The sequence below is a fragment of the Equus quagga genome, chromosome 1 (assembly GCF_021613505.1).
Source record: "Equus quagga isolate Etosha38 chromosome 1, UCLA_HA_Equagga_1.0, whole genome shotgun sequence".
Lineage (NCBI taxonomy): Eukaryota > Metazoa > Chordata > Mammalia > Perissodactyla > Equidae > Equus > Equus quagga.
This window is the reverse complement of record NC_060267.1, coordinates 34,762,181-34,781,632: the sequence shown is the minus strand read 5'-3', so window position 1 is coordinate 34,781,632 and position 19,452 is coordinate 34,762,181. Positions and strand designations below refer to the sequence as shown.

The window sequence follows — 19,452 nt, the reverse complement described above, 5'->3', positions numbered from 1 at the left end:
GAAATTCCTGGCAAGAACTGACCTGACAATATGTATTTCACTGACAAAGGAAGGAAACGTCAACAAGTAATCGACTTCACACTTTAAACATTGCATGGATTCAGATCCCAGGTAGCTGCAGAAGATATGTAATACAAATATTCAGACATTACAGATTGTAGATTTACACAGACCAATGATAATAAACAAAGCTAAGCCAAAAAATATATATATTTATTAAGCCCCTATCATGTACCAGGCCCTGTGCTCACTGTAAATATGAAGTCTATCAAGATATTCTTGTCCTCAAGATCATAATTTAGTTTTTAAGGTAAGAATTCTAATAATTAAACAGAATGATAAGAGCATAGTAGAGAGACACCTCATTTAGTCTGAAGAAAAGGAGAGGACTCTGTGGAGGTAAACATAAGGTAAGTGTTGAAAGACCAGTAGAAGTTAGATAAACTGGATGAGGACGATGGGAGGGAGGGGATGTCACAATGACAGAACAGCAAGTGAAGCCACACAGAGGCTCATCATGAACTTTCCCCCTTTAAAAGCACAAAGGAAAATATATTGCTTCATTTTCTATCAGGAAAGTAACGCATGTTCAGTAGTTATTTATTGAAAATTCAAATAATACAGAGGTATAAAGAGAATAAAAAATCACTGATAATGTATATATCACCATCCCACCTTTCTCACACTCCCTCCCCTACCACCAAGATAGCCACTGTTTGGTGGCGAGGCTTCCAGATTTTTTTCTAAGCTTCCACAAATAAGTACTTTTTTCCCCTCACAAAAACAGAATCCTATTGCAAATACAGTTATGTAACTTGAAAAAAGATCTTAACAATATATCTTAGGTATGTTTCCATATAAAAACATATAGGTTCCAGTTCAAGATGGCAATGTAGGAAGATCCTAAACCCACCTCCTCCTACGGACACACTCAATGTACAGCTACATATGAAACAATTTCCTTGGAAAAAACTCAAAAACTAGCTCAGTGACTCCTACACTTCAGGCAAACAAGAAAGAGCACAGCCAAGAAGATAGGAGAGGCTGAGGAACAATGTCGCCATAAACCCCACTCCTGTGCAGGGACCCACAATCAGGAGGGAACTGACAGACATGAGCTTCTCCCTGTGAAGGGTTTGAACCCCACATCTGGCACCCCAACTTTTAAGACCTGCACCTGAGAGACCAGCCCCCAAAACATCTAGCTTCGAAACCCAATGAGGCTTGCGTCCACAAGACCCACAAGGTTAAAGCAAACTGAGAAACAGTTCTTAAAGGGCTTATATGCATTGACTCACCCATCCCGGGGCCAGTGCAGAGGCAGCCGACTGAAAAGCACCCAGACTTTCTATGAAAGGGGCTTATTTGCTTATCCTAAAGCATAGACCTGAGGAGTAGGCATCTAATTTAACACACACCCAGGGGTCTACTGAATTACTTTCCAAAAACAGAGGCCAGCAGGTGCCATCTTTGCACTCTCTCTCTGTCTTCCTCCAGGTCATTGGTATCTCCCAGAAAGGAACTTGTACCTTCATCTGTGGCCCTGATTTTTGCAGCTGCCGCTCAGGGGACATCTTTAGATCGCTTGGCTCTGGTGGCCAATGGCGCATCTACTCACAGGTCCCACAGGACTGTAACAAACAAAGAATTCTTAACTGGCTACCACCTCCAAAGCACAGGCACAGAGGCAACAGATCAGGAGCTCGTTCTTTCTGAATAAGAGGGCTATTAGCTTACTTTCATAGCTATGGCCTAAGGAGCAGATTTCTAATTAAACACACATCGAAGGGCCAACCGTAATCCTCCCCAGAGACCTCAGAAAGTAGGCACTATCTTTGTTGTCTCCCTCTGCTGTGATCTAGAGCATTGGAATCTCCCAGAGTGAAACCTGTACACATGTCTAGTGCCCTGGCTTTTGTGGCTGTGCCCAGGGGATGCCCCTTGATTGCCTGGCTCTCATGGCTAGCACAGCTTGTACTCATGAGTTCAACAGGATGACTGCAAAGAAAGAAACAGTTTTTAACTATCACTGCAGGTCTAGGCTCAGAGGGGACAGACAGAAATGCCCATCTCCCAGTCTTCCCCTGAAAGATATATATTTGCATACTTTCAAAGATGCTGCCTGAAGGTCTGGCTTCCAATCAGCCTGAATCTAGGTGCTGACTGAGATCCTCTTCTTTGGGACAATGACAGGTCTGGGCATACTATAAACCATTAGCAGCCACTAAAAATAAAGTAGGTTGCTTGGACAATCACAAAGTATTGAGAGAACACCAAGAGCTTGGGGAGGGTTAAACAATAAATTTTATCTCCTACACAAGGCCATGCCTTTAAAACTGGGAGAAGTGCCTATTTTATCTAATGCATAGAAACCAACACAGAGAGTCAAGGAAAATGGAGAAACAAAGGAATATATTCAAAAACAAAAAAACAATGGACCAACCCCAGTGGCCTAGTGGTTTAAGTTTGGCATACTCTGCTTTGGCAGCCCAGGTTTGGCTCCCGGGCACAGACCCACACGACTTTCAGGCCATGCTGTGGTGGCAGCTCACATACAAAAAATAGAGGAAGATTGGCAACAGATGTTAGCTCAGGGTGAATCTTCCTCAGAAAAAAGAAAAACAAGATAAAATCTCAGAAAAAGAGCTTAATGAAACAGAGCTGAGCAATTTACCTGATAAAGAGTTCAAAATAACAGTCATAAAGATGCTTACTGAACTTGGGAGAAGAATGGATAAGCAAAGTGAGAATTTCAAAAAAGAGACAAAAAATATAAGTAAGTACAAAACAGAAGAAGTGACAGAGCTGAAGAATACAATAACTGAATCGAAAAATACAATAGAGAGGTTCAACAATAGACCAGATGAAGAAGAAAAAAGGATCAGTGAACTTGAAGACAGTGCAATGGAACTCACTCAATCAGAGAACTCAGTTTTGTTTTTGAGAACTCACTCAAAAAGAAAAAAGAATGAGGAAAAGTGAAGATAGCTTAAGAAACTAATGGTGCAACATGAAGTGGACCAATATTCACATTATAGGAGTACCATAAGGAGAAGAAAGAGAGAAGTGGGCAGAAAACTTATCTGAACAAATAGTGGCTGAAAACTTCTCTAACCTGGGGAAAGAAAAACACCCAGATCCAGGAAGCCTAGAGAGTTCCAAAAAAAAAAATGAACCCAAAGAAACCAACACCAAGATTATAATTAACTAAAGTATCAAAAATTAAAGACAAAGAAAGAATTTTAAAAGCAGCAAGAGAAAATCAACTTGTTATATTCAAGGGAATCTGCATTTGACTATCAGCAAATTTTTCAGCAGAAAATTTGCAGGCCAGAGGGGAGTGGCAAAATATATTCAAAGTGCTGAAAGAAAAAAATGCCAACCAAAAGTACTTTACCCAGCAAAGTTGTCATTCAGAATGGAAGGAGAGAAAAGAGTTTTTCAGACAGGCAAAAGCTAATGGAATTCATCACCACTAGACCAGCTTTGCAAGAAATGCTAAAGGGATTTCTTTAAGCTGAAATAAAAAGGTACTAATTAGTAACAGGAAAGCATGAAAATATAAATCTCACTGGTAAAGGTAAATACATAATAAAATTCAGAATAATCTAATGTTGTAAAGGTGGTAGGTTAATCACTTATAAAGCTAGTATGAAGGGTAAAAGACAAAAGTAGTAAAAATAACTACAACTAAAATAATTTGTTAAAAGATACACAAGATAAAAAGATGTAAATTGTGACATCAAAAATGTGACAAAACATGCACGGGGTAAAAATTTAGAGTTTTAGAATGCATTCAAACTTAAGTTATCAACTTAAAATAGATTGTTATAAATACAAGTTGTTTTATGTAAGCCTCATGGTAATCAAAAAGTAAATACCTGTTGTAGATACACAAAAGATAAATACAAAAGAATCTAAATATATCACTACAGAAAACCATTAAGTCACAAAGGAAAAGATCAAGAAAAGAACAAAGGAACAGAGGAATTACAAAACAGCTAGAAAACAATGAACAGAATGGCATTAAGTACACACCTATCAATAATTACTTTTAATGTAAATGGACTAAATTCTCCAATCAAAAGACATAGAGTGACTGAAGGGATTAAAAAACAAGACCCACCTATATGCTGCCTGCAAGAGATTGACTGCATAGTAAGGACTCATACAGAGTCAAAGTTGAAGGATGGAAAGAGATAGTCCATGCAAATGGAAACCAAAAGAAAGCTGAGGTAGCTATACGTTTATCAGGCAAAATAGACTTTAATACAAAGACTATAATAAGAGACAAAGAAGGTCATCACATAATAATAAAGGAGTAATAATAAATAAACAATAATAAATAATAATAATAAATAATTAAATATGTAAAGCAAATATTAACAGACCTAAAGGAACAAATAAGTAACAATACAATAACAGTAGGAGACTTTCATATCTCATCTTCATCAATGGATAGATCATCCAGATGGAAACCAATAAGGAAACACTGGCTTTAAATGACACAGACCAGATGGACTTAACAGACATATACACAACATTCCATCCAAAAGCCACAGAATACACATTCTTCTCAAGTGCACATGGAACATTCTCCAGAATAGATCATATGTTAGGCCACAAAATAAGTCTTAATAAATTTAAGAAGAATGAAATCATATCAAGCATCTTCAACTACAATGGCATGAAACTAAAAATCAATCACAAGAAGAAAACTGGAAAATTCACAAATATGTGAAGATTAAACAAGATGCTACTGAACAACCAATGGGTCAAAGAAGAAACCAAAAAAAAAAGAGACCTTGAGAAAAATTAAAATGGAAACACAACATACTAAGACTTATGAGACGCAGCAAAAGAAGTTGTAAGAGGGAAGCTCATATTGATAAATGCCTACATCAAGAAACAAGAAAGATCTCAAGTAAACAACTTAATGTTACACTTCAAGGCACTACAAAAGCCAAATGAAGCCCCAAAATTAGTAGAAGTAAGGAAATAACAAAGATTGGAGCAGAAATAAATGAAATAGAGATCAAAAATACAACAGAAAAGATCAATAAAATGAAAAGCTGGTTTTTCAAAAAGATAGACAAAATTGACAAAGCTTTAGCTAGATTCACCAAGAAAAAAGAGAAAGGAAGGGGCTGGCCTGGTAGTGTAGTGGTTAAGTGCACACACTCTGCTTCAGTGGCCCTGGATTTGTAGGTTCCAATCCTAGGTGCAGATCTAGCACCACTCATCAAGCCATGCTGTGGTGGCATCCCACATAAAATAGAGGAAGATTGGCACAGATAGCTCAGGGACAATCTTCCTCAAGCAAAAAGAGGAAGATTGGCAATGGAAGTTAGCTCAGGGCCAATCTTCCTCATTAAAAAAGCAGAGAGAGAGAGAAAGAGAAAGGACTCAATAAATAAAATCAGAAATGAAAGAGTGTCATTACAACTGACACCACAGACATACAAAAGATGATGAGAGACTACTATGAACAATTATGCACCAACAAAATGGAACACCTGGAAGAAATGGATAAATTCCTAGAAGCATACAATCTACCAAGACTCATTCCTGAAGGAAGAGAAAATCTGAACAGCCTGATTACTAGTAAGAAGGTTGAGTCAGTAATCAAAAACCTCCCAACGAACAAAAATCCAGGAGCAGATGGTTTTACTGGTGAATTCTACCAAACATTTAAAGAAGAATTAATAGCAATCCTTCTCAAACTCTTTCAAAAAATAGAAGAGGAGGGAACACTTCCAAACTCATTTTACTAGGCCAGCATTACGCTGATACCAAAACCAGACAAGGAGAGCACAAGAAAAGAAAATTACAAGCCAATATCCCTGATAAACATGGATGCAAAAATCCTCAACAAAATATTAGCAAGCTGAATTCAACAATACATTAAAAGGATCATACCATGATCAAGTAGGATACAGTCTAGGGATGCAAGGATGGTTCAACATTTACAAATCAATGTGAGATATCACATTAACAAAATGAAGAATAAAAATCACATGATCATCTCAAAAGATGCAAAAAAAGCATTTGGCCAAATTCAACAGCCATTTAGATAATAATCTCAACAAAGTGAGTATAGAGGGAATGTATGTCAACACAATGAAGGTCACATATGACAAGCTTACAGCTAACGTCACACTCAATGTTACTTAGAGTATGAGTTATACTCATATCTCTAACATCAGGAATGAGACAAGGATGCCCACTTTTATCACTTTAATCAACAAAGTATTGGAAGTCTTAGCCAGAGCAATTAGACAAGAAAAAGAAATAAAAGGCATCCAAATTGAAAAGGAAGAAGTAAAACTGTCAGTATTTGCAGATGACATGATAGCATATATAGAAAATTCTAAAGACTCTACAAAAAAAGTGTTAGAATATCAAAATTTGTTAGAATAAAATTCAGTAAAATTGCAGGATACAAACTCAACATACAAAAATTGGTTGTGTTTCTATACACTAACAACAAACTATCAGAAAGAGAAACTAAGAAAACAATCCCATTTACAATTGCATCAAAAAGAATAAAACACCTAGGAATAAATTTAACCAAGGAAGTGAAAGACCCATACAACAAAAACTAGATGACATTGATGAAAAAAATTGAAGACACAAATAAATGGAAAGATATTCTGTGCTCATGGATTGGATGTCCTCACTGCCCAAAGCAATCTACAAATGCAATGCAAACCCTATAAAAATTCCAGCAGCATTTTTCACAAAACTATAACAAATAATGCTAAAATTTGTATGGAACCATAAAAGACCCCAAATAGTCAAAGCAATCTTGAGAAAAAAAGATCAAAGTTGGAGGTATCACGTTTCATGATTCCAAACTATATTACAAAGCTATAGTAATTAAAACAGTATGGTACTGGAATAAAAACAACAGAACAGAATTGAGAGACAAGAAATAAATTCACGCATGTATGGTCAAGTCATTTATGACAAAGGAGCCAAAAATATACAATGGGGCAAGGACAATCTCTTCAGTAATTAGTGCTGGGAAAACTGCACAGACACATGTAAAAGAATTAAACTGGACACTTTCTTATACCATACACAAAAATTAACTCAAAATGGATTAAAGACTTGAATGCAAGACCTGAAACCATAAAACTCCTAGAAAAAAAACAGGTGGTAAACTCCTTGACATCAATCTTGGCGATAATTTTTTGGATTTGACACCAAAAGCAAAGGCAACAAAAGCAGAAATAAACAAGTGGACTGCATCAAACTAAAAAGCTTCTGCACAGAAGAAACAATCAACAAAGTGAAAAGGCAATCTACCAAATGGGATAAAATATTTGCAAATCAAATATCTGATGGGGGTTAATATCCAAAATATATAAAGAATTCATACAACTCAATAACAAAACACAAACAATCCAATTAACAGATGGGCAGAGGATCTGAATAGACATTTTTCCAAAGAAGATATACAGATGGCCAACAGGCACATGAAAAGGTGCTCAACATCACTAACCCTCAGGGAAATGCAAACCAGAACCACAATGAGATACCACCTAACACCTGTTAGAATAGATATTATCAAAAAGACAAGAAATAACAAGTGTCGATGAGAATGTGGAGAAAGGGGAACTCTTGTGCACTATTGGTAGAAACATAAAATGGTGCAGCCACCATGGAAAACAGCATGAAGCTTCTTCAAAAAAATTAAAAATACAACTACCATATGATCCAGCAATTCCACTTTTGAGTATTTATCTGAAGGAAAAGAAAACACTAATTTAAAAAGATATGTACACCTCAGGTTCATTGCAGCAACATTTATAATAACCAAAACAGGGAAGCAACCTAAGAGTCCAATGGTGGATGAATGGATAAAGAAAATGTGATACACACACAATGGAAGATTATTCAGCCATGTAAAAGAAGGAAATCTTGCCCTTTGTGATAACATGGATGGACCTTAGGACATTATGCTAAGTGAAATAAGTTAGACAGAGAAAGACAAATACTATACAATCTCACTGATACATGGAATCTAAAAAAAAAAATTTAACTCATAGACACAGAGAACAGATCGGTGGTTGCCAGAGGTGGAGGGTGGGTGAAATGGGTAAAGGTGGCAAAAAGGTACAAACCTCCAGTTATAAAATAAATCAGTCCTAGGGGTATAACGTACAGCCTTGTGCCTACGGTTAATAATACTGCGGTGTATATTTGAAAGTTGCTAAGAGAGCAGATCTTAAAAGTTCTATCACAAGAAAAAAAATTGGGGGGCCGGCTCCGTGGTCGAGTGGTTAAGTTCGCGCGCTCTGCTGCGGCGGCCCAGGGTTCAGATCCTGGGCGCAGACATGGCACTGCTCGTCAGGCCACATTGAGGCGGCGTCCCACATCCAACAGCTAGAAGGAGGTGCAACTAAGATATACAACTGTGTACAGGGTGGGGTTGGGGAGATAAAAGCAGAAAAAAACAAAAAGATTGGCAACAGTTCTTAGCCCAGGTGCCAATCTTTGGGGGAAAAAAAAAAGGAAGATTGGCAACAGTTGTTAGCCCAGGTGCCAATCTTTTAAAAAAAAAAGAAAAAGGGAAAAAAATTTGTAATTATATGTGGCAATGGATGTCAACTAAACTTATTGTGATCATTTCACAGTACATACAAATATCAAATCATTATATTGTACACCTGAAACTAATATATGTCAATTATATCTCAATAGAAAAATTTAAAAATTAAAAAAGTATATAAAATCTATATCATTTTGAATGGCTACTAATATTTTGGCTGTTGAATACTTTACAATTAATTTAATCTGTGGACTATATTTGCTACTATAAAAAAATACTTCAATGAACATCTTCATGCATTCATTTTTATTTACTTGTCCTATTACTTCATAAAAATAAATTACTAAAATTAAAGTGACTGATAATAGTACATTTACATAGTGCCAAATTGCCCTTCAGAAAGACTGTACAGATTTACACTTTTAATAACAGTATATGAAAATATCTGCTCCCCCTCCTGCTCAATCTGATAAGAAGAAATGATCTAAGGGTTCTAATTTGATTACTTATTTGGTTATCTTCTCATATTTTTATTGGCTAGTTGCATTTCTCTTCTCATCTCTCTACTCAAGTCCTTTGTCTAATTTTATATGAGGAAATTCTCTTCTTACCAATTTGTACGAGTTCCTTATTTTAGGATACCGACTGTTTTATACATAAGGCTAAATATTTTTCTCAGTTCATTGTCTTTCAACTTTTTATAGTGAGGTTTTTTTGGCTATGCAAATGGTTTATGGTTTTAGTTTTGATGCACTGACAAGTAAGAAAGACCTTCTTAGTAAAGATAATAAAATAACTTCCCTATGTTCTCTTCAAATACTACTATTTTATGAGTTTTGATTAGCTTGCTTTTATATTTAAACCTTTAATCTGTTATTTTTTTCTAGTCTGTAGAGTGAAGTATGAATGGAAATTTATTTTATTTCAAATCTTAGCCAGCTGTCCCAGTGCTGATTATTATATTCAACTCATCCTTTCCCTTCTCGATTTCTGGAACTTCTTTTATATGGAGATTGGACCTCCTACTTCTTTCCATCATTTTACTTCCCCCCTCCCCATGAACGCCATTGAATTATCCTTGTCTCCTCTTTTGAGTTGCTGATTCTCTTTATAAATCTGGTGATTTTTGCCCCCTGCAAGTAACTTACACTTACTAAAGGTGGTTTACACTGGTTAGAATTATCAGCAAGTGTAGGCCCAGCTGACAATTCTTGAAGTCCTCTCTCTCTCCTTTCCTACCCAGCTCAGCAGGGCAAGTGGTTTTGAGTGGGGCAATCCTTTACTCTATGCAATTCCTGCCTTTCCTCCCTACAACAATCCTCCTTCAGCGCAGGAGATGGCTTTTCCCGCCTGCCTTGGCACACTCAAGCCACTACTATGGGATTCTTCTGCTTCATGGAAATCATACATATTTGAACATTAAGCACATTAACTTTTTCAGAATGCTATGCAGTTTTGGAAGGATGATAGAGCACACATACATAAGCATTAGCATCTATGCACATGTATGTTGGGTGTGTTGAGAGGACTGGTTCCAGAAATAGGAGTGCTAACTGAATTCATGTTATTTTCATCTCCTAGGCAATTTTCTCTTTTTAAATCCCCTGATAACATAAAGTTCCTCCAGCCAGGTTCCTCAATCTACCATTCACACAATTCTTAGTCAAGCTTCCCAGGCTATGGAGAAGTTTCACAGAGTACAACTATTTCTGCCATATCATTAATTGTCTGCTGATCTTTACTCTGAGTTTCCTAAACTACTTATTTGAGGACACCCTCAATATTCCATAAAACATGCATTTTACCATTACGCCAATGCTTCTCCTTGCTGTACTTTTGCGGCATTATCAACATTAGCACTGGCATACCTTTAGTCATCAATATAAGTTGTTTGAAACTGTTCGATAAAACATTAAATAATACCAGAAAAACCAAATGTAGTTAAACACATTGGTAAGGGCCATTCACAATGAGGAAAGCTTAATTTGGTACTTTCGAGCTCACTGGTTGAGAGTAAAGGAGATGACTCCTTACTGTAGTAGATGACAGGCCTTGAGAAAAATATATTTAAGTGCACTGTTTAGTATTACAGTGAATTCATATGCTTATATATTTTTGTATGTGTGTGAGGAAGATTGGCCCTGAGCTAACATCTGTTGCCAATCTTCCTCTTTTTTGCCTGAGGAAGATTCTCACTGAGCTAACATTTGTGCCCATCTTCCTCTATTTTATATGTGCGATGCCTACCACAGCATGGCTTGATGAGTGGTGTGTATGGCCATGTCCAGGGATCCGAACTCACAAGCCCTGGGCCGTCCAAGTTAACCATGCAAACTTAACCACTATGGCACCCAGCCAGCCCTGCTTATAAATATAAAACTATTTCCAAAATTAACAGAACTATAATAACTCATCACTGCATGAGGCTGCTTTAATGGAGAGATGGGTTTAAGAAAGAACTGCATAAGCCATATAAATCAAGTAATATTTCAAATTATATGTTTTCTAATTATTATTTTGCAACTTAAAAATAAGTAATGTGAGATTCTTGGGTAAAATGTTGATGGGTTTTCAAAAAATATTAATTATGATCAAGGAACCTGAGGAGGAGAAATTATCTAATATTTTTATGAAATCAAGACCAAACATTTTATATACTGTTTTCATATAACAATTTCGATATCTTTCTATTTGTTCTTTGTTTTCATGGATTTTCAATCACAAATCCTGCCAAATTTTATTTTAAGTGAATGGATTTTCATTTTGGTTTTTACTGCATATTTCCATAATTTTAAGCCTGGGGCCCATTTACTGATTATTTTTCCCCCTTAAAAATCAGTATCTCGGGGCTGGCCCCATGGCCGAGTGGTTGGGTTCGTGCGCTCCGCTGCAGGCGGCCCAGTGTTTCTTTGGTTCAAAACCTGGGCGCGGACATGACACTGCTCATCAAACCACGCTGAGGCAGCGTCCCACATGCCACAACTAGAAGGACCCACAATGAAGAATATACAACTATGTACTGGGGCTTTGGGGAGAAAAAGGAAAAAAATAAAATCTTTAAAAATCAGTATCTCTCTTCCACTCACATCTTATTAGCTAAAGCAAGTAGCAGTTACACCTAACTTCAAGAGAGTGAGGGGCATAATCATCCCTTACATTCAGGAAACAGAAGAAGACTGGAAATATTACTGAACTCTAGTCAAGCTACCACGCTACCTGAGAGGTAAAATGAAATTTTTTAATTTGAAAGGTATTGGATTGCTCAAAGAACATTTTTTAAAAAGTGACAAATTTTTAAAGAAAAATAAATTGCTTATTTCCCACCTCTCTAAAATATCAGCTGTATACAGGTTTCTGAGTTCTCTTCCCCTTATGCCTTTTTAATTTTTACATGGTTGTAATATCACTCTAAATACTATTCTTTGTACTGATCGCCATGTCATGTCCATTTGTGTATTGCTATAGAATCTATCATTTTTGATTCTAGTGTAATATTTAAAATGGAATTTTTCAATTAAATATGTTCTTAGAATATCTAATAATTCCTATTCTGATAATTTGTATTCAACCTAATTCTTAACCCTTACCTGTGTTTAAAGAAAATAAACCAGTACATTTCATATCTTAAGCACTTGTAGGACAACCTGCTATTTCTGGTCCTTCCTAAAATGCAAATTGTCTATGGCCAAACAAAAAGGCTGTTTAGTTCTGAGAAAATAACACTAAATTCTAAAGAGACAATTTACTCTAACATAATAAGTGACTAACTTGAAAATCCTGGAGATAGAAAGAACAAAAATCAACTAAAGGAATTTGATTATTAAATTGTTCTAATAAGATGTTATTATATCTAAAGATGTCAAGTTTTAAGAAAGGAGTACAATAGTTTAAGAAAATCAACTTTTACTTCATAAAAGTCTTTCTTACAAAACCAAAAGCTGAGACAGTAACAGGGTCCTATAAGATAATCCCTTGGTTTGTGGAAGTACTTAGTGCGAGTTTCCATCTAACGGCAAGTTCCCTTAAATGAGTTTGAAATATAATAAATACACAAAAATTAAATTGCTTCAAAGATTTTCAGTAGTGTACCTAAAATAAAAATGAGCAATCCCCGTGCTGAACTTTAGGAGTTGAAGCAATAGGCTCAACTATGAATAGTGATTATTAATAGAAGGCACGAATAAAAAATACACATTCAAAATCATGCCATTGGCAAGATAGTAGCTTTCGGACAATTTCTAGTTGTTTAGGAAAAAAATCTTGAGAATGCTTCAAGGGAATCTAATAATGCTTGCTACATGAAGAAAAAAATGTAAACATTGAAATGTGTCCTACCATTTTTACTTCAGTTTCACCTTGATCCTCAACTTTTATTTCTTCCTCATGAACCGAGTTAGACTCATTTTCTTCTTGTTTACACTCTTCTTGCATCTCTTTGCTGATTGCCGCTTCTAAATTCTTTTCTTCGTCTCTGACAAGGTTAGTTATTGTGGAAGTGTGTTCCTGTAATGACGTTGGAACGGGACGCAGCGGAGTGACGTGATCATAGTGAGTATGTAGGAGTCGTAGAGCAATGTCACTTGTTGCTAATATCCTTGGAATTTCAAATCCAATTTGTGTTTCAGAGAATCTGACACTTCTGTACCTGTCAATAATTAATTTTAACAAAAAGGGTGAGGCCCTGGGAAACTCTAGGTGTGTTGCAAATTTATATTTAAGCAGTATTTCCCTCCACTTTAATTTTGCCACAGTTTTGAGTCCCGATCCAAATGCTTTCTTTGCAGCATTTGGGCCCAGTTACTGATGTTATCCTTCTCAAAACACCCTCTTGGGATCCATAACCCAATACTCTTCTCTTCCATCCCTGGCAGCTCCTTCTCCATTTCCTCTGTATGGCCTTCTTCCTAACGACCCCTTAAATGTCGATATTACTCACCTCTCTATCCTAGGCCCTTTTTTTTCTCCCTCTACATACATAGAGGATATTGGATATTATATTTCTATGGCTGTGATTATTATTTATATTATCAAGACTTTTAACATGAGTTCTATGTTTCCCGGGGCAGGGTAGGGGGAAGAAGCATTCCTGAAGGGACTTCAAGAGGTCCAAAAATGCCCTTACATATGTGTGAGCATATGTAATAATTTGAAGTTCATAAGAGTCTATGACTCCCCCAAAAGTTAAGAACTGTTCATCTATATGACTCCAAAAAATATATCTCCAACTCAGCTTTCTCGCAATGCTTTCAGACAGTCACACTTTCACATTTCATAGGTGCTTTAAACCCGACAAGCCCAACACTGAACACATCATCCCTCCAACCCCCTCAACATGACCATCAAAATAAAACAAAACTTGTTCTGCCTCCACTATTCCCTACCTTAGTGAAAGATGCCACCTAATTTTCTTCATAAACCTCAGTAGTTAATACAGGGCTATTCATTTTACTTTTATTATTTTAAAATTATACAGATTTAATTTCCTTCACTCTTCTGTATGTAACATATTTTACAATGAAAAATGTTATATTCATGCATTGTCTCTGATTAGATTTAAACCAGAGCATTTTATAGCAAATGGAACTTGGAAAATATTTTGTTTTTTTCTTTTACTAAATATGAAAATAAAGCCCAATTTTTTCCATTGTCATATGACTAGTCTTTTCAGAGCTGGGATAAGAACCAAGGCCGCCTAACCTTCATTCTGGTAATTTTTCCTGTAACTCACTGCCATACTAACTCAATTAATTTGAAATGTTTAAGATTAAGCAGCAACCAAGTGATCGTGAATTTATCCTTATTTATAAAAAATAATAATCATGAATTTATCATATTGCTATGTAGAAAGCACCTACCACTTCTATTTGTTATAGGGAGAGGGAGGTTAAGCGAGTGAAGAGAAGGGGAAGACCAGATATTTATTCAGCACGTATTTGTACTAGACACTATGCTATGACCTTTACATGCATTAATATTGAAACCTCAAGCCCATCCTGTTAAGTTAAGTACTATAATCATCATTTTACTGTTGATATACTGAAGCTCAACAAGGCTAAGGAACTTGCTGAAAGTAAATGGCAGCTCTGTGATTTAAAGCCCAGTTGGCTGATTCCTGACACGAGTTTTTCTAGGTATGCCCTGCTGTTATGCAACAGGCATCTGCTGGTCATCACGATGTGACTCTAATGACCTTTGACCCACAGTAATACCCATGAGAATACCTTGGATTCTTCTTGAGGTTTGCCCACACATACAGAGTAATATTTTCGTCTTGAATGACTTTTTCCATATTTCCACTGTCCAGATCTGCTAAAGTACTAGCTTGCTATAAAAGAAAAAGAAAACATTATAAAAGATTAGAGGCCTCATAAATTATGTAACTGAGATGAGTTATCTCACCACTTAGGTGGTAGATTCCCTTCGTTACTTAAAAGAGCAATTGGGGTAGAAATAAGGTTCCATCAAAATAATGGAGAATTGTTTTAAAACACTCTCTAAATGATACAAACATATTTACTTAATTAAATGTGTTTTCCCTTTGTTACTGTTTCTTCTAAGGTTTCTAAGGATTAAAGGTGCTCCTATATTTCCAGGTAGCACTTATAGATTACTATTACGTCACCCTTTTCAATTTTAACATTATCATGACTTTTCATTTTAACCATACACATGCTTTTTTTTTTTTTTCGGTAAGGAAGATTGTCCCTGAGAAACATCTGTGCCAATCTTCCTCTATCTCATATGTGAGATGCCACAGCATGGCTTGATGAGAGGTGTGTAGATCCGTGCCCGGGATCCGAACCTTCGAACCCTGGGCTGGTGAAGTGAAGCGTGCAAACTCAACCACTATGCCACTGGGCCAGTGGCATACTGATATTTCCATTTCAAATCTAACACTATAGTATTTTTTTTTCTAATCTTCTTCTCTTTTACATACTGTATCTTTTTTCTCTTAAAATAAAAATCTTGATTGCTAGTAATTATAATACATTTTCTAACCTGCTTTTTGTTACAATATATCAAATAGTTGCAAAATTATAATATGAATATTAATGCTAACAATAAACTTAGTAAAGTTTAAGCCTTCTTCGCAGTTCTTTGTGTAATTAGAACACATTCTACTAAGGACTGCGCTCTAGACCAGGAGAAACCGAGAGGCAAAACTGCCAACAGTAATGTGACCTTAGATGGTTCTCTGATTTAAAAAACAAAATAGGCATAAAAGATATTCACGGGACGCTAGGGAAAATTTAAATATGGACTGGACATTAGAATAAATTATGGAAATATTATTTATTTTCTTAGGTATAATAATGATTTTATGATTATTTGATATCATTAGTGCTAAAAGATTTGAGAAAAATAGAGTGACTACCAATAACTGTAATCTTGTCTCAATTGATTGATCTAGGGTGAATATCTAACATATGTTTTGTGAACTTATTTTCACAGCGATCCTAGTAAACCTTAGCAAGTATAAGAAAAAACTAGACTTTAGCTATATCAATAATGTTTGATTTCTTTAAAAATAAAATATTTAGGGGGCCAGCCCTGTGGTCGAGTGGTTAAGTTTGCGTGCTGTGCTGCAGGCGGCCCAGTGTTTCATCAGTTCGAATCCTGGGCGCGGACATGGTGCCGCTCATCAAGCCACACTGAGGCAGCATCCCACATGCCACAACTAGAAGGACCCACAACTAAGAATATACAACTATGTACCGGGAGGCTTTGGGGAGGAAAAGGAATATAAATAAATAAAATAAAATAAAATATTTAGTTGTGAAATCTGGATAAACATATGTGCCTTAAATTATTCTACTGACTTTTTCATAACCTTTTAATTAATAAAAAAAGATAATGGATTTTTTATTATACAGAATAAAATTTTAACTCTCATAAAATAATAACACATAAGCCAAATCCCACACTTACTCTGAGAAGTATTTCTGTGGCAGTGTTAAACTTGCAATGAAGAAGCTCTTGCAGTTCTAGAATTGATCCTTGGTACTGTGTTACTATTTTATCTTGCAAATCATATGGTGGCGTTTCCAATAAAATTAATTTCAACTTGTCAATTAACTAGAAAGTAAGGGTATAAAGTAAAAACATAAATATTTACTATAAAAGTAATTAATTTTCTGACAAATGGTCAAGGAAAAGGTGAAAAGACGGATGTTCTATCACTTTTGAATTGAGGAACACAGCAGTAAAACATATAAAAATCCTTTCCTGTATTTATTCTATTATTTAAGATCGTGGAAAAGTAAACTATTTCCTCCAAAAACTCCATGATAAGAATTCTGGGGGCCAGCCCAGTGGCTGAGCAGTTAAGTTCTCACGTTCTGCTTTGGAGGCCCAGGGTTCGCCAGTTTGGATCCCAGGTGCGGACATGGCACTGCTTGGAAAGCCATGCTGTGGCAGGCATCTCACATATAAAGCAGAGGAAGATGGGCATGGATGTTAGCTCAGGGCCAGTCTTCCTCAGCAAAAAGAGGAGGATTGGCAGCAGATGTTAGCTCAGGGCTGATCTTCCTCAAAAAAAAAAAAAGAATTCTCAACTATGTGTAACAGAGCTTTCATTAGCAAGTTGATAGACAGGCACAGTTTACCATTACCTAAGACTGTGGAACAACAGGAGTAACAACAATGAGGAGGAGGAGACCGAGGAGAATTACTAATATTTACCCAATGCTTACTGTGTACTAGGAACTGTTCTAAATGCTTTCTATGTTTTAATTCATTCAGTGCTCATCATAATTCTATGAGGTAGATACTGTTATCGTGCTTATCTGTAAGGAGCCTGGAAGATGCCACTCCATCCTAACAACAAGCACAAAGCTGAACAGACTGAAAAATCGACAACTATTTTTGATTCATAAGAGAGGGAAGGACACAGGGCCTCCGCCCAAGACTGGAGAGACCTGCAGGTGAATACTGGGAGTCAGCTTTTGTGAGCAGACTCAGGGGCAGGACCCAGCACCGGGTAGGAAAACCTGAACTGCAAATGACAAATTGCTGGAGGCTCAGCGAGGACAGCGCTGAGAGTGAAAATGTCCAGGAAGATGCAGTCATGGAAGGGGGAGTGCCCGCAATATTGTGAGGTTTCCTTCCAGGAGCTCAACTAGGTCCCCACAATAAATATGGGAGAAAAGTCCCCTCGTGCTTCCAGCAGGGGGAGCAAAAAGGAACTGTTTCAAAATAGGCCAGAGCACTCTTCTTAACAAGGCCCGATGTCAGGGGAAACTCACTAGAGCCTAACCTGCTGGAGTTTTACCAAAGCCGAACTCACTTGTGGGAAAGGAAGCACGCAGCTCCAGCTGGCTCCAGCCACCCCCTCCCTCATGAGAGGGGATGAGAGAAATTAAAACCTCTGTGAAGCCCGCAGTCCAGAGGCATAGACTCACTGAAAGACTGCGACCTCATCACAGGACTGCAGACCTCTTCCCCACCTATGACCGCATTACTAAAGGCCTAATCACGGAATTGCTTTACCCAGGACATCATGTCCGGCCAGCAAGAAAAAATTACGAGGCATACCAAAGGCAAAAAACACAATTTGAAGAGAGAGCAAACATCAGAACCTTGGAATTATCAGACCAGGAATTTAAAACACCTAGGATTAATATGCAAGGGTTCTAACGGATAAAGTAGACAGCACGCAAGAACAGAAGGGCAACGCAAAGCAGAGAGATGGAAATCCTAAGACGGGACCAAAAGCAATGCTAGAGATCAAAAACACGGAAACAAAAATAAAGAAAGCCTTTGATGGGTTTATTACTAGACTGGGCTCAGCTGAGGAAACAATCTCTGAGCTAGAGTATAAAAACCAAAAAGCAAGGAGAACAAAGACTGAGAAAAACAGAACAGAATATCCAAGGGCTGCAGACAGCTACAGAAGGTGTAACATACACATCACAGGAGAAGAAAGAAAGGAACAGAAGAAATATTTGAAACAATAATGACTGAGAATTTCCCCAAATTAATGTCAAACACCAAACCACAAATCCAGGAAGCTCAGACAACACCAAGCAGGATAAATGCCAAAGAAAACTGACTTAGGCATATCATTTTCAAACCACAGAAGATCAAAGATAAAGAAAAATTCCTGACAGGAGCCAGAGGAACAGAGGAAGTTACCTTTAGAGGAACAAAGTTAAGAATTATATCGAACTTCTCAGAAACCACGCAAGCAAGAAGAGAGTGGACAGATATTTGAACTGTTGGGAGAAAGTGAGACACAGCCTGATCAAGGAGCAACTAGTAAGTGGCATAATTCAGTTTTGAACACTTACACAGATGACATACAGAAAACTTCTAAATTAAGAGTGGCAGCGCAGTCGTCTGAGGTAGTATGGCCTCAAGCCAGAATGCTGGGCTTCAGTCTCAGCCACCTCTTACTAGCAGCATGATCTTGGGGAAGTTAGTTAACATCTCTGTGCCTCAACTTCTTCATTTGCAAAATGGGGATAATGGTGCCTATCTCATAGGGTTATTACGAGATTCAGCAAGTTACTATTTCTAAAGCCTGGCACAGTAAGAGTTATATAAGACTTTGTCAAATAAATAAATTTTATAATTTGGAACTTGCTGTTTACCATGGGGCCTCTGCTATCCAGTTCTTTCTGTTCCTCTTGTGACTTCCTGCTTTAGTTTCCTACTGCTATGATTACTCTCCTCTTTGGTCTCCCATTTTGTTTTACTTATCCTTTTCTTATCTTCCCTACTATTTATTACTTCTACTTCTGTACTCTACGTTAATAACAGGAAGATGTCGCTTTCAGCTCATCACTGGTGAGCGCTAGTGGTACCTCTGACTGTCTCCCTGCCAACTGCAGAGCACTGGATTCCTGGACCAGCGTCAGGCCATGGCAGCCTCCTGGTAGAGAGGGTGTGCAATG

At 37.0% G+C, this 19,452-nt stretch overlaps 1 protein-coding gene across 4 annotated transcripts in view; it reads right to left on the bottom strand.

Annotated features, from left to right (window-relative positions):
* DNAI7 (dynein axonemal intermediate chain 7) overlaps positions 1-19,452 on the bottom strand; it is a 72,451-nt gene that overhangs the window by 22,576 nt on the left and 30,423 nt on the right. For all 4 annotated transcript variants that reach the window (XM_046642039.1, XM_046642029.1, XM_046642043.1 and 1 more), the window contains 3 exons: positions 16,487-16,633; positions 14,779-14,882; positions 12,893-13,202 (listed from right to left, as the gene is read on the bottom strand). In XM_046642039.1, the coding sequence (XP_046497995.1) occupies positions 12,893-13,202; positions 14,779-14,882; positions 16,487-16,633 (561 nt within the window). The remainder of the gene's footprint in view (positions 1-12,892; positions 13,203-14,778; positions 14,883-16,486; positions 16,634-19,452) is intronic.